Source organism: Guillardia theta, assembly GCF_000315625.1.
Source record: "Guillardia theta CCMP2712 unplaced genomic scaffold GUITHscaffold_62, whole genome shotgun sequence".
NCBI lineage: Eukaryota > Cryptophyceae > Pyrenomonadales > Geminigeraceae > Guillardia > Guillardia theta.
The window spans coordinates 442,736-460,782 of record NW_005434612.1 but is presented as its reverse complement, the minus strand read 5'-3'; the positions used below and the strand labels follow the sequence as shown (position 1 = coordinate 460,782).

Genomic DNA, 18,047 nt, shown 5'->3' with positions numbered 1-18,047 from the left:
CTGCTTGTTGCTTGATTGCTTGACCCTTAGGCTGCTTGTCTGCGCGGCTTCGCGCTTGGGCTGGCGATGCCGCGTCTGGGTGCCAGCAGTGCTGGTTGTTTTCGGGCTTGTGTTTTGTGTGGATATAGGATGTGTGTGATTGTGCAGCTTCTCGCTGTGGACTGTGTACCTGCCGGTTCAGCTTGTTCCTGCTTTGTTTTGCTTGAGGCACTTTTTACCTTCTGCCAGTAAATCCTATATCTTGGCTGCTAGGCTGCTTGTCTGCGCGGCTTCGCGCTTGGGCTGGCGCTGCCGCGTCTGGGTGCCAGCAGTGCTGGTTCTTTTCGGGCTTGTGTTTTTAAGGGGGTAGTATAGGATTTACTGGCAGAAGGTAAAAAGTGCCTCAAGCAAAACAAAGCAGGATCAAGCTGAACCGGCAGGCACACAGTCCACAGCGAGAAGCTGCACAAACACACACAAAACACAAGCCCGAAAACAACCAGCACTGCTGGCATCCAGACGCGGCATCGCCAGCCCAAGCGCGAAGCCGCGCAGACAAGCAGCCTAAGGGTCAAGCAATCAAGCAACAAGCAGCAGGAGCATGCAGGAGGAATAAAATCCCTTAGACGCGATACCCGGAGGCAGCCGACTGACCACTGTCAGTCGAGACGTCCGCTGCCGCCACAAAGCGGGCGGCCGCGGACGGAGAAAGGGCAGCCGCCGACAAGGAGCCGGCGCTGCCCGGGTGTCCGCCTGGGGCAGCGGACGGAGGGAGGCTGGACACAGGAACACGGTACCGCTCGAGGTAGTCCTCCTCGCTAGCCTCCGAGTCAGCGGTAGCCGAGTCAGTGGTAGCCGCCCGTGACGGCGGCGACGCCGCGGCAATGCCCAAGGACTGGCGTGACCCGACCGATGCCGGGGAGGAAGCAGGCGAGCTCGGACCAGCAGCAAGCACCCCAGTGGTGTCGAGCTCTCCGGTCGCGGTATAGGATTTACTGGCAGAAGGTAAAAAGTGCCTCAAGCAAAACTCCGCGCCGATCGTCGGCTCCACTCGAAGGGTGTCCCCCATCGGAGTCGGAGACCTCCGGCGAAGACTCCTCGGGCGACTCGACAAAGTCCGAGGAGGAGCTGTCCTCTGGCTCGAGAAGTGCTTGCGCCCGCAAGGGCGTCATGCGCCTCGCACCAGACAAGAGCGCCTCCAGCGTCAGCTGCAGTATAGGATTTACTGGCAGAAGGTAAAAAGTGCCTCAAGCAAAACAAAGCAGGAACAAGCTGAACCGGTCAGTCGCCGGATGCCTCCGGGTATCGCGTGTAAGGGAGCTTCATCTCGGACTTCGCCATGCTTCTGCTGCTTGTTACCCCTCCTAGCGACTGTTGCTCCGTAGTGGTTGCTTGGCCCGTAGTGGTGTATAGGATTTACTGGCAGAAGGTAGTGGTTGCTTGGCCCTTCCTGCTTGTCTGCACGGCTTCGCGCGTAGGCTGGCAGTGCCGGGTCTCAGGCTGACAGTTGCCAGCAGTGCTGGTTACTTTAGTCTTGTTTTGTTGTGTGTGTTTGTGCAGCTTCTCGCTGTGCGCTGTGTGCATGCACGAAAGTAACCAGCACTGCTGGCAACCAGTCCCTAAACTTCAACACTGCCAGCCCACGTGGGAAGCCCCGTAGACAGCAGAGAGGGTTTACCTTATGCAAGTAAAACTCAGTGTGTTTGCACTGTGTGTTGTGTGCGTGTAGGTCTACTGAGTTTTACTCGCATAAGGTAAAAAGTGCCTCAAGCAGACGAAAGCAGCAACAAGCAAGACCGTCAGGCATAGAGCACACTGCAACAAGAGCGGTGTTGCTTGTCCTGCTTTGTTTTGCTTGAGGCACTTTTTACCTTCTGCCAGTAAATCCTATACTTCCTGCTTGTTGCTGCTTTCTTCTGCTTGAGGCACTTTCTACCTACACGAAGCGCAAGAGGATGTGGGGTTGATCAGTTAGGCTTGGGACCGCGAGCACGGTGAACCGTAAGAGTTGGCAGTGTCCATAAGACTATGTTGCGTTTGGTCGGCACTTCGTTCCCGCCGGATGATGGTGAGCGGCTGCTGGTCTCATTGCAGATCCGAGCCCGGAACAAACATACTTGTTCCAGCCTGTATCTGACTGGCCAGTGCGATTGCTCGTTTGGGTGCATCGGGAGTCAAAACTTGGCTACTTGAAAGCTTGATGTTGCAAGTAAGGACGGGAGTGAGAGTCTTGGCACGTGAAGAAAATGAAGTCATACGCAGACTTTAAGGACACCAGTAGTGATAGTGTTGAGAATCGGCATCAGCGAGTACGATGACTCGGAAGAAACTTACTCGGAGCGTCCTGAGGCAGCTGCGGCTCCTACGCTTTAATGTGATCCATGACCGTTGCTACCAGTCTAGCGATGAGTCGCGACGGCCGGTGGGTTCGATCGGCACCGGGTAGACGCCGGTGAAGCAGGCGCGGCAGAAGCTGTGGCGAGTGCCCGAGGAGCGAGTCGCAGCCTCCACAAGCCCCTCGGGAGTGAGGTAGCCAAGACTGTCAACCTGAAGCCAAGCTGCCATGGCCTCGATATCACCTGCCGCTGCATCATGCATAGGAAGAATTCTTCTCCCCCCCCCCCCCCCCATCTAAGCTTACTTCACCTTGCTAACTTCTTCCTCTCCCTCTCACAGCCCCTTTCTTCTCACCTTGATATTTGTTCGCAAACAGTTCTTCCTTGGAGGGAAAGTCCATGCCGTAGAAGCACGGGTCCGTGACAGGAGGAGACGATATCCTTACGTGCACCTGCTTTGCTCCAGCGGCGTAGAGCAGCTTGACGAGCTGACGGGCTGTGGTGCCTCGAACGATGGAGTCGTCGACGACCACAACGATTCTGTCCTTGAGCGTGTGCTCCATGGGGTTGAACTTGCACAGAACTTTGAGGTCTCGGAGCTCCTGGGAGGGGGAGATGAACGAGCGACCGACGTAGGGGTTGCGGAAGAAGCCGAAATCGAAGATGCAGGGCCTTCCCATCTTGACCGACTCCTCGTGGTACCCCAACGTCGCATGGGTGGCTGACTCGGGGATCGGAATGATGACAGGCAGCAGCTCCCCTTCTTCCACTTTGGGCACCGGCCACTCGCGCGCGAGCTGTCTGCCCAGCTCCCTTCTCACCTTGGTGACAAACTCGCCGAAGACACGCGAGTCTGGGCGAGCGAAGTAGACGTACTCGAAGATGCACTGCGACGTCCCGAACTTCTGGGGCAGCTTGAGGGAAGAGAAGGTGCCGGTCTGAACCGTCTTCTTGTCGATGATGATCATCTCTCCTGGCTCCACGTCCCTCACGTACTCTGCCTTGCACCTGCTGTGCGTCAGCTGGGCTGGGAAGTGATTGCAATCTACAGGTCAAGCGCACAGGTCTCGGAGGCAACGCAGTATCCATCAGTGCCGTCTCTTCCCCTGCCTTTGCTGCTCGCACCCGTCAAGGGTTTGGACGCTGACGCCTCCTTACTCACAGCCTGCCGATACAGAGAGGACGGAAGCCGTTGGGGTCTCGAACGGCGCAAAAGAATCGATCAGTCAAGATGATGACTGAGAAAGCGCCTTCAGCCTGCAGCAGCATGACCAGACGCGAGAGCAGAAGGAGGAGGCAACTTGAGTCATGGCGTCGAATATCTGATCGATCTGTGAGGAGCGTTTAGAATGGGAGATCTGCAGTAGAGGTCAGGGTGCAGCTCATGGCGCCACGGCAGCACCAAGTGCAGGAAGAGCTCCGAGTCGACGGTGGACTGCGTCAGCACGCCTTGGTTCTCGAAGAAGGCGCGAAGTTCCGTCGCGTTGGAGAGGTTGCCGTTGTGAGCCAGAGCCAGGTTCCCCATACGATAGTGCACGCAGAAGGGCTTCGCAATACAGTGAGGATAGAGGAGAGAGGAGAGAGGAGAGAGGAAAGCGGGGGAGGAGGTCGCGGACCTGAAAGCCTTCGAGTTGGGTCTTTCCTCCAGCTGTCGAGTATCGTGTGTGTCCAATGGCGTTGATGCCGCCGAGGCTGTCCACGTCATCGGGGGTGAAGACGTCCGTCACCAGCCCATGCCCGCGATGCAGCCGAAACTCACTTTGCTGCCATCTCGTCAGCCCCTCATACAGCACGCACAGCCTTACCCCAGCCTCATTGACATTGCATGACACGAGACCGGCACCTTCCTGTCCCCGATGCTGCAGGCCAACCATACCATAGTAGGTTGTGTGCGCAGCTTTCTCGACATTCTGCCACCGGCTGCAAGTCACTCACACCACCCATGTCCTCAAGAAGCATGAGATTGCACAAGTACAAGGAGGTCAACATGATATGAAGCATCAACTCCTATTCTGTCAGACGAAAAGGATCGTTTGTTTCTGAAACACAAGACGCTCAAACATCCGTTCATCACATCTGCATTCACCACAGCACCTTAGATTATCCCTCATATCTTGACTCACACGTTTCATCCTGATCTTGTTGTTGCTCCTTCTCCCCTTCCCCCTTGCTCTCCTCTCCTCTCTCTCTTTCTCTCCCCGTCCTCATCACCCTCGCCATTCCTCTCCTTTGATCGAAACATGGCAAGTCCCTCATCCATGGCCTGTTCGTTTCATATCTGCCTAATTCACTTTTTCTTCTTGAAATTCCTCTTCTTTGCTTCTTCTTCCTGTTGAGTTCGACTGCTTCTGCCAAAGGTACCTATCTCCCCCTATATCTGCTCATCTTCAGCGTGGCAGTAATCACTGAGCAATGATATCTGAATACAGCTCTCTGCTCTCTGCTCTCTGCTGTCTCATCGATGATCGTTCATCATCATCATCGTCTCTTTGTTCTTACATAGACACCGAAGACGCCGCATTTCTCCTTGTACGCCATGAGATGAGCCTCCTTCCCACACGACCCCCGCTGCAGCCCCACCCTCCCAACGACCCTGTTTCATCCATCACCCCACCCCACATATCCCCACCCCCACCCCCATGTAGCCCTCAATTCCTCCGCTTCCATAGGTTCTATCAGTACCACAACTTACTACCCCACCCCCCCTCTTGCAAAAGGAGGCAGGACGGATCCCGGCATAGTCCCCCAAATGTACCCCACCGCTACCCTCGTCCTGACCTTTGATCACCCCACTCCCACCCTGCCGCTCATACCACCCCTCCATTCCACCTACCCTACCCCTTCATCAAGGCGTGTAGGAGGCGTGTAAACAGTGCGGCCTCAACCTCATGCCCTTTCGTCCCTTTCCCACCCCTTCCAAAAACACCCACCCACCTCCACCCATATAGCAGTAGGGACCCTATATTCATGCAACTGTACCACCCCCACCACCTTGATCTCCCATAAGTACCCTACCCATCTTCCATTCAATACCATTGTAGCCACATCCCCACCCCCAGCTGACCTCCATAAACCCCTGTCTGCAACTTGGGATTTAGTACTATATAAATCATCAATTTGCTTGTCTGTTCAACGGTTCCATGGGAAAGTTGGTTAATCCGTTCGCCTCACACGCGAAAGATCCCCAGTTCGAGCCTGGGTGGAACCACCCATTCGTTTTGCTGGTTTCAACTTGTTATTGTCATCATGAGATTTGCCGTGCCCTGGTCACTGCGACCGAAGTTGCCATGTGGACTGCACCAGGGTGAGCCGACTTGTAGGTAAACAAGTTCAAACATGAAAGTTTTGCCTATGAGAAGAGGGTTCAGCTTGTCTCGTCTTATTTCTCGTCTTTATTTCACAAGTTACATCAAGTAAAATTTACTCCTCGTCACTATCGTCCATTCGCTTTGCTCGCTTTGCCTCTTCTTTTGCTCTCTCAGCCTCAACCTGCCAGCATTATTGAGTGGGACAAGTTTCCACAAGGTTTGATTTGCCACTTACAACTTTATCTCGGCCTCTCTTGAGCGCCTTAACCTTTCGAGTCTGTGGAGGCAGCTTGTCAGATCGAAACCTCCGGCGCTTCTGCTCAAGGCACCTGAAATTCGTCCAAGCTTTGCTTCTGCATGTGAATTCGACCCATCGTCTCCCCGAGCGCGTTCCCTGCCTCATCCATCAGTCTGGGAAGAAAGAGGAGGCAAGTTCTCACGTTCATAGTTCTTCTTGAGCTTGGATTGAGCTTTCACTTGCTTAGGTACCCTGCAAGCAGCCTGTCCCCCCGGTGAGGTTGCAACGCGCAGAGGCAGAAGGTCTACCCTCTTGATATCAGCTGAAGCTTCTCGTTCCCTTCGCAGCTCCATGTTGAAGCTAGGCCCTTAGAGCCACGTCACGAAAAGCCGAGTAGCTCGCGGCTTACCGAGCTCCTCCAACTCCACTCTCGGCACTCGTCCGCCTGACTTCTTGAACGAAATGCTGTAGTGCCGGAATGCCACCTTGGATCCCTGCAGCTGCAGTGAGTGTCGACACAGCAAGGGATGGCAGGGCTAACCTCGGCTGTCAGAACAATCACATGCTCCAGTCCCCCCAAGTTGATTTTGTCCATCGCCTTGTGCGCAAACATGTCGAGGAAAAAGTTCTTGAGGCCCTCAAGCTGCCAACTCAAGTCAGACAGGCTGCGAAGGGCAACAGCCCTACCTTTGTGTCTGTCTCGAACGCATCACCCTGGAAGACAATGAGAGGCTTGTTCTGGTAGCTCCTGCACCAGTGACGTCAGTCTCTACCATGTCGTGCTGGCCGTCAGTCTCATCGGCAAACATACGGCGCAGAGTTGGCTGAAAACAAGCAGGCGGGTTTCACTTCGGTTAAGCCAAACTCATACATGTCATAGATCTAAAAGTTAATGTAAGCAGAAGTTGGACAGAACATCTTCATGCTCTTACCTTGTAGTCAAACATTCTGCCAAGAATCAAATTGTTGGGCCGCTTCTTGCTATGTGTTCCGAAGCCAAAAATTGAAGCTTCGTTTTTCATGCAGAGAAACTCAACCTGACAAGCCGGTGTGAGGCTTTTGTGCAACAGCGATGCAACAAATAGACCGAAGTCTCATCCTCAAATGGTCGCTTGTCGTTTCGTCGTCGGAAGAAGGTTGAATTTGGCTGCTTGAGAGCGTTCTACACGGCTTTCAGTGGCTCGCAGAGGCACATCATTACCATGTCACCAGATCCTTGAGGATCTCGTTGATCAGCTCGTTGGTGCTCGTGCCGCGCATGAAGAGGGAGCTTCTCTCTTCCTCCACCACCTTCGCCTCTCGCGCCATCATCGCTCGCTTCGACCGAGCGTTCTTCGCCTTCCTTGCCATTCTCATCCTTCACGTGCCGATGTCTGAGGCGGACCAGACGACAGCCCATGACCCCACCCCCCGATCCCAGCTAGCGATGTTCTTTCACTCAACACTTTTCTGGGTACAAATTGACCCCCACCAGGGGTACCCTCACCCTGTCGAGCCCGTCCCTTCTCCTGTTACAACGATAACGGCGGCGCGGGCATGGCGAGGGGGAGAGAGCTTGGAGGAGGGGGAGGATCGAACGGAGGAGGAGGAGATCGAGGAGGCAGGAGGCAGACGAGCTGAACATGATGGCCGAAGGATGCGGCAGACCCGCATGATGAGCTGAACGCCGACCAGCTGGAACGCGCAGCAGGTGGATGGCCGAGAGGTGATGCGACCCTCGTGCTCTCCGCGAGTTGCGGGTGGTCAGTGACAGGAGGCCGTCAAAATGAGCTCGCGAGACAAACATCTCCGCAGCTGAACTCCTGCTGGTGTCTGTACATCGGCGAAACAATCCTCGATCCGTTTGAAAGTGGATGGTGAAGCTGATGTCGCTGAGGGGCATGACAAGGAGTGAAGGTCTAAGTTGGTCACGAGCATTTCTAGTCCATAGAAGTTCGACGAGCTTTGTTTTGATCTTGCTGTGCACTCTTGCCTTGGCCGGATCGAAGAACCATCAGTGTCCGTCTCACCTTGAAAACTTAGCCATCACTGCAGCTAGTTGTAAGATCCTCACCTCTCTTCCGTTTCCCCCAGACAGACAACTCGCGCGGCAGCCTCAAGGGCTTGAAGCTTCTCGAGGCAGCACACAGCTCTCCTGCGCTCATGTGGAGTATGCAGTAATGTCCCTGTGCCGGCTCAGGGGTGGAGCTCGGAATTCCGATGACGACGAGCGAAGCGCGTCTATAGCAGAAGCGCGGGCTTACTCCAGGAAGTTGGGAAAGGCACACGAATACCATCGAGATGCTGCCAGAAAGGAAATATCCTCCTCCTCCATCAGGAAAAGCAAGTCGGAAGATCGTTCTAGGAACAACCTAGCTGCATTGAAGAGTGAGGTAGCTCAGAAGTGCTTGTCTATCCTGAACCATCTCGGGGGGAGTGCGGACCTCAAACGAATAGTAGATCGATGGAGATCCTTGTATCACAAAGACTACATCTCGAGAGATGGCCAAGTGGTGTATCGATCGGGCGAACCGATTTCCTTCGAGTCGGCGATGCTCATGACGGGACAAGTCGTCGTGTCCAAAGACAGGATGAGGCCGCATTCTCCCGTTTACAGTCTGAGACCAGAAGAAGCAGCGACTCGAAGACTTACAGGAAGGATGAGTGACAAGAAGATCGCGGCCGATGGATCTGAAGCACCTTCAAGACGACCTCTTCATCCTCGTCTACACAAGGAACCCGCAGATAACCGTTGGGACCATCGCAGCAACATGAGGTATGACTCACCCATGGAAGAAGACTCCTTCAATCAACACGCTGCTGCTCCTCCAAGAAGTTCTCCAGCCCCGGGCTTGATGAGGAATCAAAACTTAGACCATCAGGAAGAGAAACAGAAGTCCAACCATATTGAAGCTGCAAGAACCTCCGAGAGTACCGTGCCTGCAGAAAAAGCAGATAGCAATGCCCAAACGGACGCCGACAAGTCCAATTCTCTTCTGACAATCCCAAAGCACTTGCTTCTCCACAAGACTCGCTTGTGCCGTGAGTTCATGCAGAAAGGAACCTGTCAGTTCGAGAGGATATGCTCGTTTGCGCATGGGAGGGATGAGCTTCGATCTCCTTTTGACACCTCGAAGTTGGCAGCCATCTTGACGCAGACAGACCGAACAGGTTCAGGTCCAGTTGCCGCAGAAAACGGCCCAGAAAACTCGACCTTTTCGGGCAAGATCGCGAGGGTGATGGCGTCAGACTCGTATCCCCCGGACGCACACTTCTGCATCTCAGAATCTGCTCCGGGACAAGCCGATATCTTCATCTCGCGGCGAACATTCTCGCAAGATTTATGGCTGGAGGTTCAGCGGTGGTGGAACATCCTCAAGGGTCAGGGAAACTTCGAGCTGCAAGTCATCTGCCAGCCGCACAAGAAAGGAAGCAACAACTGGCGGGCATTGAGCGTTTCCAAGGGAAAGTACTCTCCAGACCCCACGAGCCAGCCTCTCCCTCCGGACAATGAGACATCTTGCGCAGTCAAAGACTCATCGACCTTGGAGGATGTCACCGCATCCTTGACGCAACAAGCCGAGAAGTCGACTGTCAGTCAATTCTTTCCTGAACAACTTCAGCCACCCAAGATCGGGTACACTTGTACCATCACGAGCTCGGGAAAGAACTTCTCATTTGCAGACGATTGTATCTACATTAAGAATGAGCTGCGAGATGCGTGCGGGATCAAAGGGCTGTGGGTTGGAGACATCGTGAAGATCGATGCAGCTTACAACCTCGTGAGGAAGAACTGGGTCGCGACGTCAGTTGCCCTGGTGCAACGGAACAATTCGGGCTACCTCATGCTGCAAGAGGCGATAGAGAAGATGCAGCCCCATGCCAACCAGGACGTAGAGATGAAGAAACTCAGGGAGAAGCAAGAGATGCAAACCAGTGCTGCGAGCCCAACGCCAGAGGCTGGTGGCTCGGCAGAAAACTTGAGTGCCATCCTGAAAGATCCCGAGATGCTGCAAGTTGTTTTCCTTGTTGTGCTCTTCACCCATCTAAATCTTGGCAGGCTCTCATCAACGCACTGCAGCAACACAAGAAGCTCAACGTCCCTCAGAATCAACAAGAGGTAACCTCTCCGATGTCGGCCTCTACCCGCTTTCCTCCCTCCTCTCCTTGGCACTTCCGTCTCTTCCACTCTCCTCCCATGTGCCTCCTTTTGTTTCCGTCGGTAGCTCATGTCTCCCTAGGGCCTCAATCCAAACTCAGAGCTTTTTGGACTTGCCGTTGACCTTCAAAGACAAAACGCGGAGAACTCGAAGAACCAAGAGGAGGAGGGAGGGCAGGGAAAGAAGAGGCGGTGGAACTACAAGACTGAGTTGTGCGCCAACTACCTGAAGCTGGGGAGATGTAAATACATGGAGCACTGCCTGTTCGCTCACTCTCAAGACGAGCTACGGATGAGAAGCTCTCAGGATTCCAACAGCTCCAGTGCCAACAAGCGAGAGAAAACAAACCAGGAGGAAGACGAAGAGCTTGTAGCAAGCGGGAGGAAGAAGCTCAAGTCTGCCACAGTGGATCCACTCGCGAACATGACGGAGGCAGAGCTGATGTGCGAAGAGATCTTCGTCACAGGGCTCGACAAGCGCTTTCAGAGACTGGTAACGGGGCAGGGAACTTGGATTGAATTGTTTGACTGCCGCGCGCAGGAAGATCTCAAGATGTTATTCTCAAAGTACGGGGAGGTGAAGGAAGCGCGCTTGATCTTCGATCACTCCAAGAGTCCCCCTACCTTCAAAGGCTACGGCTTCGTCCGTTTCGTCGACCCCCACGATAGTCTCAAGGCTATACGCGCGCTGAATCAAAAGCGATACGGTGATGCCCTCTTTCACCTTGACACTGCCCGTTGAATCTGCTGCCCTTGGCACCTCCTCCCTACCTTGATGATCTTCCTCGTGCTCCTCGTGCTGCCTTGAAGCTGCTGCCTCTGTTGGTCCGTGACAGCTGAGCAGGAAGGAGAGTCCTCAAGGTCATCCCTGCCGCCTCAAACACCCAAAGCTCGGCCGAGGTGAGGATTGACTGCTAGCTCGACCAGCAGTGACGAAACTTGAGAGCAGGAGGAGGAGGAGGTGGAGTCGGGGGAAGGAGAGCAAGAGAGTCTCATGGCAGACGACTATCTCGATCCGCAGAAGGAGACACCCAAAGTTGGAGGGCTTCAACAAGACGATGCGTTCAACGAGATTCACCTGACAACTCATCGAGAGGAAGACGGACCCATGCATGCCTGCATGATGCAGGGGCTGCCCAACTACATGGAAGACAATTTTGCAGCTCTTGTGCGATGCGGCGAGCAAGAGGAGGCGAAAGAGAAGGAGGGGGAGGAGGGGCAGGGAGGAGGGCAAGGCAAGGAAGGGAAGAGGATCAAGAAGCGAGACCTGTCTCTCTTCGGAGTGTTCGACGGGCACAACGGTTATCGCGGGAGCCTCTACGTGCGGGAGATGCTCCTGCATAATATCGCATCGTCGCTGGAGGAGGAGACGTCTCTCGCTGAAGTTCAGTCTGCCATCCAGCAGGTGAGTTTGGAGTGAGAGAGTGAGAGGGGAGTGAAGCTGTTGCTGCAGGCGTACGTCAAGACCGATCAAGACTTCATTTCCCTCGGCGTCCGCGATGGCTGCTGTGTCGTCACTGTCGCTGTCTCTCCCTCCTTCATCATTGCTGCGAATGCGGGCGACTCTCGAGCTGTGCTGGCGGTGAAGGCGGAGGAGGAAGGGGAGGAGATGGGAGGGGAGGTGAGAGCTATCGACCTGACAGAGGATCACAAACCTGGACGTCCAGACGAGCAGGCGCGCATTGAGGCTGCTGGAGGCTTTGTGGTCGAGCTGGGGGTCCCTCGCGTCATGGGCTACCTCGCGGTCTCTCGCGCCATCGGCGACGCTGAGCTGAAGCAGTTCGTCATCGCCGAGCCCGAGATCCACGTGAAGCCCCGCGAGCCTCAGGCCCAGCGGTTCGTCCTGCTGGCTACCGACGGGCTCTGGGACGTGATGAGCTCGCAAGAGGCCGTCGAATTCGTGTGGAAGAAGTGGGAAGAGAAGGATCATGGCGCCGAAGAGCTGGTGAGAGAGGCGTACAGGTTGGGGTCCTACGACAACATCTGCGTGATGGTGATCGACCTCCACCACGAGATGATCGCAGCTCAAGTCGAAGGAGGCCAGCAAGAGGAAAGCAACGAGTGGACGTGAAGTCTCGGAAGAACTGTAGGTGACTTAGATCAGACTAAGTCGGAGTCATACTACGATACTTGTCATCAAGGTCGAATACATGAGTCAACGTGAACTGACCGACTGAGTCATGACTAGACTATCCGAACCCTCCAGTCGGACCCTGCGGCCCAGACGGTCACCGGGTGAGTCCGGCCCGGCTCGGGGCCGCTGCTGGGGAAAACGGCCGGGGAACTGAACTATGTTCGAGTTGGTCCTGTGGGGCCAGCAGTGGTCTATGTGGGGACGTGGGCAAATTCTGTTGACCCATCCCTCTGGTTTGTTGGGTAAAAATGGGGGTCCCAAAGGTTGATGGCCACGCGCTGCATACAAATCGTGGGGTCCAATTTGTACATGATGAAGGGGTTATGGGTGATCTAAGGGTGGGTATCCTGTTGACCCCAATTGTTTTTTTTAGTCGCACGCGCAGCTCCGGTTCTCACCCACGCCATCGCGTGCAGCCATGGTGAGAGGAGGTGGAGGAGGTGGAGGAGGTGGAGGAGGTGGAGGAGGAGGATGATGAAGACGACAATGATGATGATGATGATGATGATGATGATGATTATGATGATGATGATGATGATGATGATGATAATGCTGCTGCTGCTGCTGCTGCTGTACTTTCTCATTTCTCCCTTCTTCAAAGCCTCCACAAAAGGCGGTCCACTGTGCCTTTTGCTGCGTTCTTGCATATATTCTGCGCCGTCTGTTATATGAGGGCTACATTCCTTCTTGTGCTCCTCAGCATTATCTTCTTCCATGAACATCCTTCCCTTTTGCGGACGTTCCTGGAGTTTTTTTCTTTGAGGAAGATATTTTTTCTCTCTACATGTGTATTGTCGTGTGTTCAGAATGCATGGTAGCATCAGGAAAGTCGCTCCCATGTAGCTGATGTGGATGGTGCAGTCTAACACCAGCCTCCCTCCCGCGCTTCGAGCCACCGACGATGACTGGGCGAAGATGCTCGCCGCCCACGTTCATCTCGGAACCAAGAACTTGGACAACAAGATGATGCCGTACATCTGGAAGCGCCGCGCTGACGGTCTTTACATCATCAACTTGGCCAAGACGTGGGAGAAGCTCATGCTCGCTGCCCGCATTGTTGTCGCCATCGAGAACCCCGCTGATGGTAAGAAGAGACGAGCAAGAGACGAGCAAAGGGAGGGCAGCGATGACAGGGGATGAGGCGGGGGGGAGAGGCTGAGGTCGAGGAGATCGCCATTGACTTGTTGACAGTTTGCGTAATCTCTGCTCGTCCTTATGGTCAGCGTGCCGTGCTCAAGTTCGGTCAGTACACTGGCGCCAACTACATGGCTGGTCGCTACACCCCCGGTACCTTCACCAACCAGATCCAGCAGCAGTTCCAGGAGCCCCGCCTCCTCGTCATCACCGACCCCCGCACGGACTCGCAGCCCCTCCACGAGTCCTCCTTCGTCAACATCCCCACTGTTGCCTTCTGCGACACCGACTCTCCTCTCCGCTTCGTCGACGTCGCCGTTCCTGCCAACAACAAGGGCAAGCAGGTGAAGATCTTCCCCTGCCCTCCCCTGCGCTGACTTTGCTGCAGTCCATCGGCCTCCTCTACTGGCTCCTCGCCCGTGAGGTCCTTCGCCTCCGCAACGTGATCCAGCGCAACTCGCCGTGGGACATCATGGTGGACATGTTCTTCTACCGCGACCCCGAGGAGGCGGAGAAGGAGGCGGAGAACGAGAAGGAGGCCATCGAGGCTCCTCCTGCTGAATTCAATGCTACGGGCTACGACGCGACTCTGCAGGGAGCTGGCGAGTGGGCTGGTGCTGGTGCGCACGAGTGGGGAGCGCAGGCTGGTGGAGCTGAGTGGGGAGCCGGAGATGCGGCTGGAGCCCCTATGTTCACTGCCCAGTGAGTAGGAGATTCAAAGGTCAAGCTGCGGATGGCTGTAGAGGGAGAAAGGAGAACCGAGATGGCATGTTAGCACATGTAGCACAAGATTGAATGAAGCTGTGTCCTCGTCCTCGCTCGCCTGTTCCCTCTCTCTCGTCTGCTACCCTCCTCTCCCTCCTCCTCCTCCTCCTCCTCCTCTCTCCCCTGCCTCCTCGTGCGTCAGCTTCTTCTCTCAACCCCCACCCCCTCCCTGGCCTCCCGCCACCCCCGAACGTTCGCGATGCTCTGCCATGGTGAGGGGACGTGACCACGCAAGTGCGAGGGAAGGCGAAAGGACGGGGGGGGTAGTGGGGGGAAGGGAAGGAGACGAGGAGAGTAGGGGGAGGGACAGGAACAGAGGGGAGGGACACATGAGGGAGGAAAGGATGAGGGGGAGAGAGGGAGGGACTGATTGCTTGTAGCTTTAAGGAGGACCATCAACCCGCTCAAGCGACTCGCAAGCTTGCGGATCTTCGGACGAGGGTGGAGGTAGGAAGAGCATGTTGAGAGCAGTTGAAGGAGCATTGAGAGCGGCATAGGAGCATGGCCTTCACCTCTTGCCGGGCTGTCATCGTGGACGCGAGCATCGACCCGAAGCTTGGTCCGGTTAGAGGAGGCTGAGGGAAAGGAGAGGATGACGCTGCTTGCAGGAGGTGTTGAGAGTCTCGCCCGACTGCCCCGTTAGTTTCCTCCTCCACCTTCGCAACTACCAGCACAGCCATCTCCTCTCTCCTCTCTTGCCTCTGCTTTCCGGCTGATAAGGTTATCAGGTTCCCAACCTCGGAGAGGACGATGTTCTCATCAAGGTTGCGTACGCGGGGGTCAACCGACCAGACGTGATGCAGCGCAAGGTTGCCAGCGCTGCTGCTGCCTCAACCTGACGCCAGCACCGCAGGGTCAGTATCCTCCCCCCCCAGGCGACTCTCCCCTCCTCGGGCTGGAAGTGTCAGGTCGCATCGTGTCGGTAGGGAGCAGCGTGAAGCATCTCAAGGTCTCTGCTCTTGAAATGCTCCTCTTCCTCCTCCTGTCTCCTCCTCTTCCTCCTCCTGTCTCCTCCTCTTCCTCCTCCTGTCTCCTCCTCTTCCTCCTCCTGTCTCCTCCTCTTCCTCCTCCTGTCTCCTCCTCTTCCTCCTCTTGTCTTCACCTGATGGGCTTGCAGGAGGGCGATGAGGTCTGTGCGCTGACTCCAGGAGGAGGCTACTCGGAGCTCTGCCTCGCTCCTCAGGTTAGGCGAAGGCTGCTGTCCTTCTGCTGTCCTTCTGCTGTCCTTCTGCTGTCCTTCTGCTGTCCTTCTGCTGTCCTTCTGCTGTCCTTCTGCTGGCCCTGAGACTCTTGTAGGGCAACTGTCTGCCGCTGCCTCGCGGCCTGGGGCTGCGGGAGGCTGCGGCGCTACCGGAGAACTACTTCACCGTGTGGTTCAACGTATTTGTGATGCTCCTCCTCCTCCTCCTCCTCCTCCTCTCACTCCCTCAAGGTCCTTGCGCGACTCCTTCCCGGTGAAAACATCCTCATCCATGGAGGGACCAGCGGCATAGGTGACACCTACTGCTCCCCTCCCACTACCCCTTCCAACGCCCTCATCCTCGTCTGCACCCCCTCCTCATCCTCATCCTCGTCTGCACCCCCTCCTCGTCCTCATCCTCGTCTGCACCCCCTCCTCGTCCTCATCCTCGTCTGCACCCCCTCCTCGTCCTCATCCTCGTCTGCACCCCCTCCTCGTCCTCATCCTCGTCTGCACCCCCTCCTCATCCTCGTCCTCGTCCTCGCTTTTGCAATTCTGGTTTTCAACCTTGCGACGTCGTCAGGAACGGCGGCGATTCAACTTGCCAGGGCCATGGGAGCCCGCAAGATCTTCACTACAGTCGGATCGGCAAAGAAGGTTGGGAGAGAGGAGGAGAGGGGAGGAGAGGGGAGGAGAGGGGAGGAGAGGGGAGGAGAGGGGAGGAGAGGGGAGGAGAGGGGAGGAGAGGGGGGGAGAGGGGGGGAGAGGGGAGGAGGCAAGTCAAACGATGTCAGGGAGGGTGCGGGGAGGTAAGGATGAGGATGTATCTGATGATCACATTAGGCTGAAGAGGCGAAGGCGTTGGGCGCTGATCATGTTGTGCTCTACGGGGAGGAAGATTTTGAGGCTAAGGTGAGGAGGAGGAGGAGGAGGAGGAGGAGGAGGAGGAGGAGGAGGAGGAGGAGGAGAGATGACGGGCGAGCAGATCAAGGAGATCAACGGCAAAGACGACGGTGAGAGACAAGAAGTAATGCGCGAGGGGACGAGAGGAGAGCAGGGAGGGAGGTGGAGGGCTGGGAGAGCATGGGGGAGAGAGGAAGAGATGAAGGAGGACGCACAGGCTTGGACGTCATTCTTGACATGGTGGGAGGCGACTATGTGAACAAAAACATCCGCCTGCTGCGAACCGGCGGGAGGTAAAACATGGGAGGGACCAGAGAGATGGGAGAGGGGAGGTAGGAGTAGGAATGGGATGAAGGGCTGAAGGGAGAGGGAGGAGAAGGGAGGATGGAGGACGTGCAGGAGGGAGGAGAAGGGAGGAGGGGGGACGTGGAGGAGGGAGGGACTTGACTTAGGTCATGATCAGACATGTTTCTATCGCGTTTCAGAAAGGTAGCAAGATGGAGCTTGACCTCATGCCTGTGATGATGAAGAAGCTTGAGCTCAAAGGTTGCCTGCTCCTGCTCCTGCTCCTGCTCCTGCTCCTGCTCCTGCTCCTGCTCCTGCTCCTGCTCCTGCTCCTGCTCCTGCTCCTGCTCCTGCTCCTGCTCCTGCTCCTGCTCCTGCTCCTGCTCCTGCCCTTCCTCACCTGCTGACTTTCTTTCAGGGTCAACCATGAGACGAAGAACACGGGAAGAGAAAGCTGAGATCGCAAGGAGCTTGAAAGACAACGTTTGGCCGCTCCTTGGTGACCTCCATGTCCACCTGTCCACCTCCCCCTCCACCCGTCCGCCTTCCTCCTCCTACCCCCCCCCCCTCTTCCCCTCCTCCTACCCCCTCCTCTTCCCCTCCACCTTCCTCGTCACCTCCTCATCTTTTGCTCCTCTTCCTTCCCTTCCTCCTTCTCTTGCTCTCTTCGCCATCTCTTGTCCTTCTCCTCACACTGAACAGAAAGTGGTCGCGTCAAGCCCGTCATCTGCGGTGAGACTCGCCGTCCTCCGCCTCTCCATCACTTTGACGCAACTTCAGCTGAAATTCCCATGGCCGAAGCAGCTCGAGCGCACGCGCTGCTCGAGTCTGGTCAAGTCATCGGCAAAGTCTTGCTCAAGGTGTCGGACGATTAGAGACGATAGATGAAGACAACGATGACGAAGAAGACAAGTGACGAGGAGCAAGACGACAACTTTTATTTGTTTATCTTCACCAGCAGCTCATCATGTTCTTCTTCTGGTCACTTTACCTTGCACGTGTGCTGCAGCCACTGCATGTACTCCGGAAGCCCTGGAGATCAGTGAGCCTCACCCCTCCTCTCCCTCTCTCCCCTCCCCTGCCCTCCCCTCACTGTCATCCCTTGCTCCCTCCTTTACCCGACCTGCACTGATGTCCATGGCGATGAACTCTGGCACTGAATGAGGATGAGTCTCCTTGATCTTCTCCTGACCCCAACCAACACATCAGCTTCTTTCTCCTCCTCCCTCTTCTCCTCCAGTCGAGCACCTGAATGTCAGCGATTCTCTCCTCGACTGTCTTGATGATTAGAAGAACCTCTGAATCCGTCTGGATTTTTCCTTCCCACATCTTCGATGCCGTCAACCCTGCCACTCCTCCCTCCCTCCCTCCCTCCCTCCCTCCCTATGTTGAGAATGACCATAATTTTAGGTGTTTGAAATGGATGTCATGTTCTTTACTGTCAACGGCGAGGTGATAGGATTCGCCTCCGTAGCGTCTCAACAACAGAAATCAGCAAGAGAAAAAATAGACAAAATAGATAGCGGGGATCATCGAGGTGACTATTCTTTGACCTTCGACCTTCGTACCGCTTCGATCTCCCATTTCCCTGTCTCTTCGTTGTTTTGTTTTCCTGCTCATTTTGTCTTCTCTGCCCCTCACATTTCC

The 18,047-nt window shown here is 55.6% G+C and overlaps 7 protein-coding genes and 1 non-coding gene across 9 annotated transcripts in view; 5 read left to right on the top strand and 3 right to left on the bottom strand.

Moving 5' to 3' along the window:
* Positions 1-2,370: 2,370 nt before the first annotated feature.
* Positions 2,371-4,853, bottom strand: GUITHDRAFT_159913 (hypothetical protein; the record flags this gene model as incomplete). Its single annotated transcript, XM_005828085.1, has 9 exons — positions 2,371-2,558; positions 2,671-3,323; positions 3,365-3,430; positions 3,478-3,572; positions 3,617-3,673; positions 3,718-3,861; positions 3,932-4,078; positions 4,136-4,225; positions 4,815-4,853. The coding sequence occupies 9 exons, from the start codon at positions 4,851-4,853 to the stop codon at positions 2,371-2,373; spliced, it is 1,479 nt and encodes a 492-aa protein (XP_005828142.1).
* Positions 4,854-5,449: 596 nt separating this feature from the next.
* On the top strand, positions 5,450-5,523 carry GUITHDRAFT_t71. The gene has a single exon. It is a non-coding gene; the product is annotated as a tRNA-Val (tRNA).
* A 212-nt stretch (positions 5,524-5,735) lies between these two features.
* Positions 5,736-7,217, bottom strand: GUITHDRAFT_112900 (hypothetical protein; the record flags this gene model as incomplete). The annotated part of the gene is made up of 12 exons (XM_005828084.1): positions 5,736-5,804; positions 5,859-5,900; positions 5,953-6,017; positions 6,064-6,124; positions 6,170-6,228; positions 6,271-6,355; positions 6,403-6,504; positions 6,549-6,609; positions 6,673-6,743; positions 6,794-6,898; positions 6,949-7,023; positions 7,071-7,217. 12 exons carry the CDS (start codon positions 7,215-7,217, stop codon positions 5,736-5,738), a joined length of 942 nt encoding a protein of 313 aa, XP_005828141.1.
* Positions 7,218-8,863: 1,646 nt separating this feature from the next.
* Positions 8,864-10,273, top strand: GUITHDRAFT_42616 (hypothetical protein; the record flags this gene model as incomplete). The annotated part of the gene is made up of 2 exons (XM_005828083.1): positions 8,864-8,976; positions 10,189-10,273. Coding segments are annotated over 2 exons (198 nt in total), but the record flags the coding sequence as incomplete, so codon positions are not given.
* A 993-nt stretch (positions 10,274-11,266) lies between these two features.
* GUITHDRAFT_40753 (hypothetical protein) lies at positions 11,267-11,995 on the top strand (the record flags this gene model as incomplete). Its single annotated transcript, XM_005828082.1, has 2 exons — positions 11,267-11,404; positions 11,453-11,995. Coding segments are annotated over 2 exons (681 nt in total), but the record flags the coding sequence as incomplete, so codon positions are not given.
* A 535-nt stretch (positions 11,996-12,530) lies between these two features.
* On the top strand, positions 12,531-14,084 carry GUITHDRAFT_189772 (the record flags this gene model as incomplete). Of its 2 annotated transcripts, XM_005828092.1 has the most annotated exons (4): positions 12,531-12,554; positions 12,995-13,217; positions 13,325-13,611; positions 13,656-14,084. In XM_005828092.1, the coding sequence occupies 4 exons, from the start codon at positions 12,552-12,554 to the stop codon at positions 13,971-13,973; spliced, it is 831 nt and encodes a 276-aa protein (XP_005828149.1). In that variant the 3' UTR covers positions 13,974-14,084. The 2 variants fall into 2 exon arrangements, with proteins under 2 accessions (XP_005828149.1, XP_005828150.1); XM_005828093.1 differs by lacking the exon at positions 12,531-12,554 and having other exon boundaries at positions 12,986-13,217; positions 13,656-14,081.
* A 449-nt stretch (positions 14,085-14,533) lies between these two features.
* GUITHDRAFT_112897 (hypothetical protein) lies at positions 14,534-17,275 on the top strand (the record flags this gene model as incomplete). The annotated part of the gene is made up of 14 exons (XM_005828081.1): positions 14,534-14,596; positions 14,761-14,841; positions 14,886-14,981; positions 15,150-15,215; positions 15,329-15,418; positions 15,465-15,525; positions 15,796-15,869; positions 16,056-16,124; positions 16,198-16,225; positions 16,333-16,408; positions 16,579-16,661; positions 16,819-16,899; positions 17,103-17,132; positions 17,181-17,275. The coding sequence occupies 14 exons, from the start codon at positions 14,534-14,536 to the stop codon at positions 17,273-17,275; spliced, it is 993 nt and encodes a 330-aa protein (XP_005828138.1).
* A 128-nt stretch (positions 17,276-17,403) lies between these two features.
* GUITHDRAFT_88533 (hypothetical protein) overlaps positions 17,404-18,047 on the bottom strand; it is a gene marked incomplete at its 3' end in the record, with an annotated part of 2,096 nt that continues 1,452 nt past the window's right edge. The window contains exons 4-6 of the mRNA XM_005828091.1: positions 17,649-17,729; positions 17,524-17,587; positions 17,404-17,432 (exon numbers count right to left, since the gene is read on the bottom strand). Of these exons, the coding sequence (XP_005828148.1) occupies positions 17,404-17,432; positions 17,524-17,587; positions 17,649-17,729 (174 nt within the window). The remainder of the gene's footprint in view (positions 17,433-17,523; positions 17,588-17,648; positions 17,730-18,047) is intronic.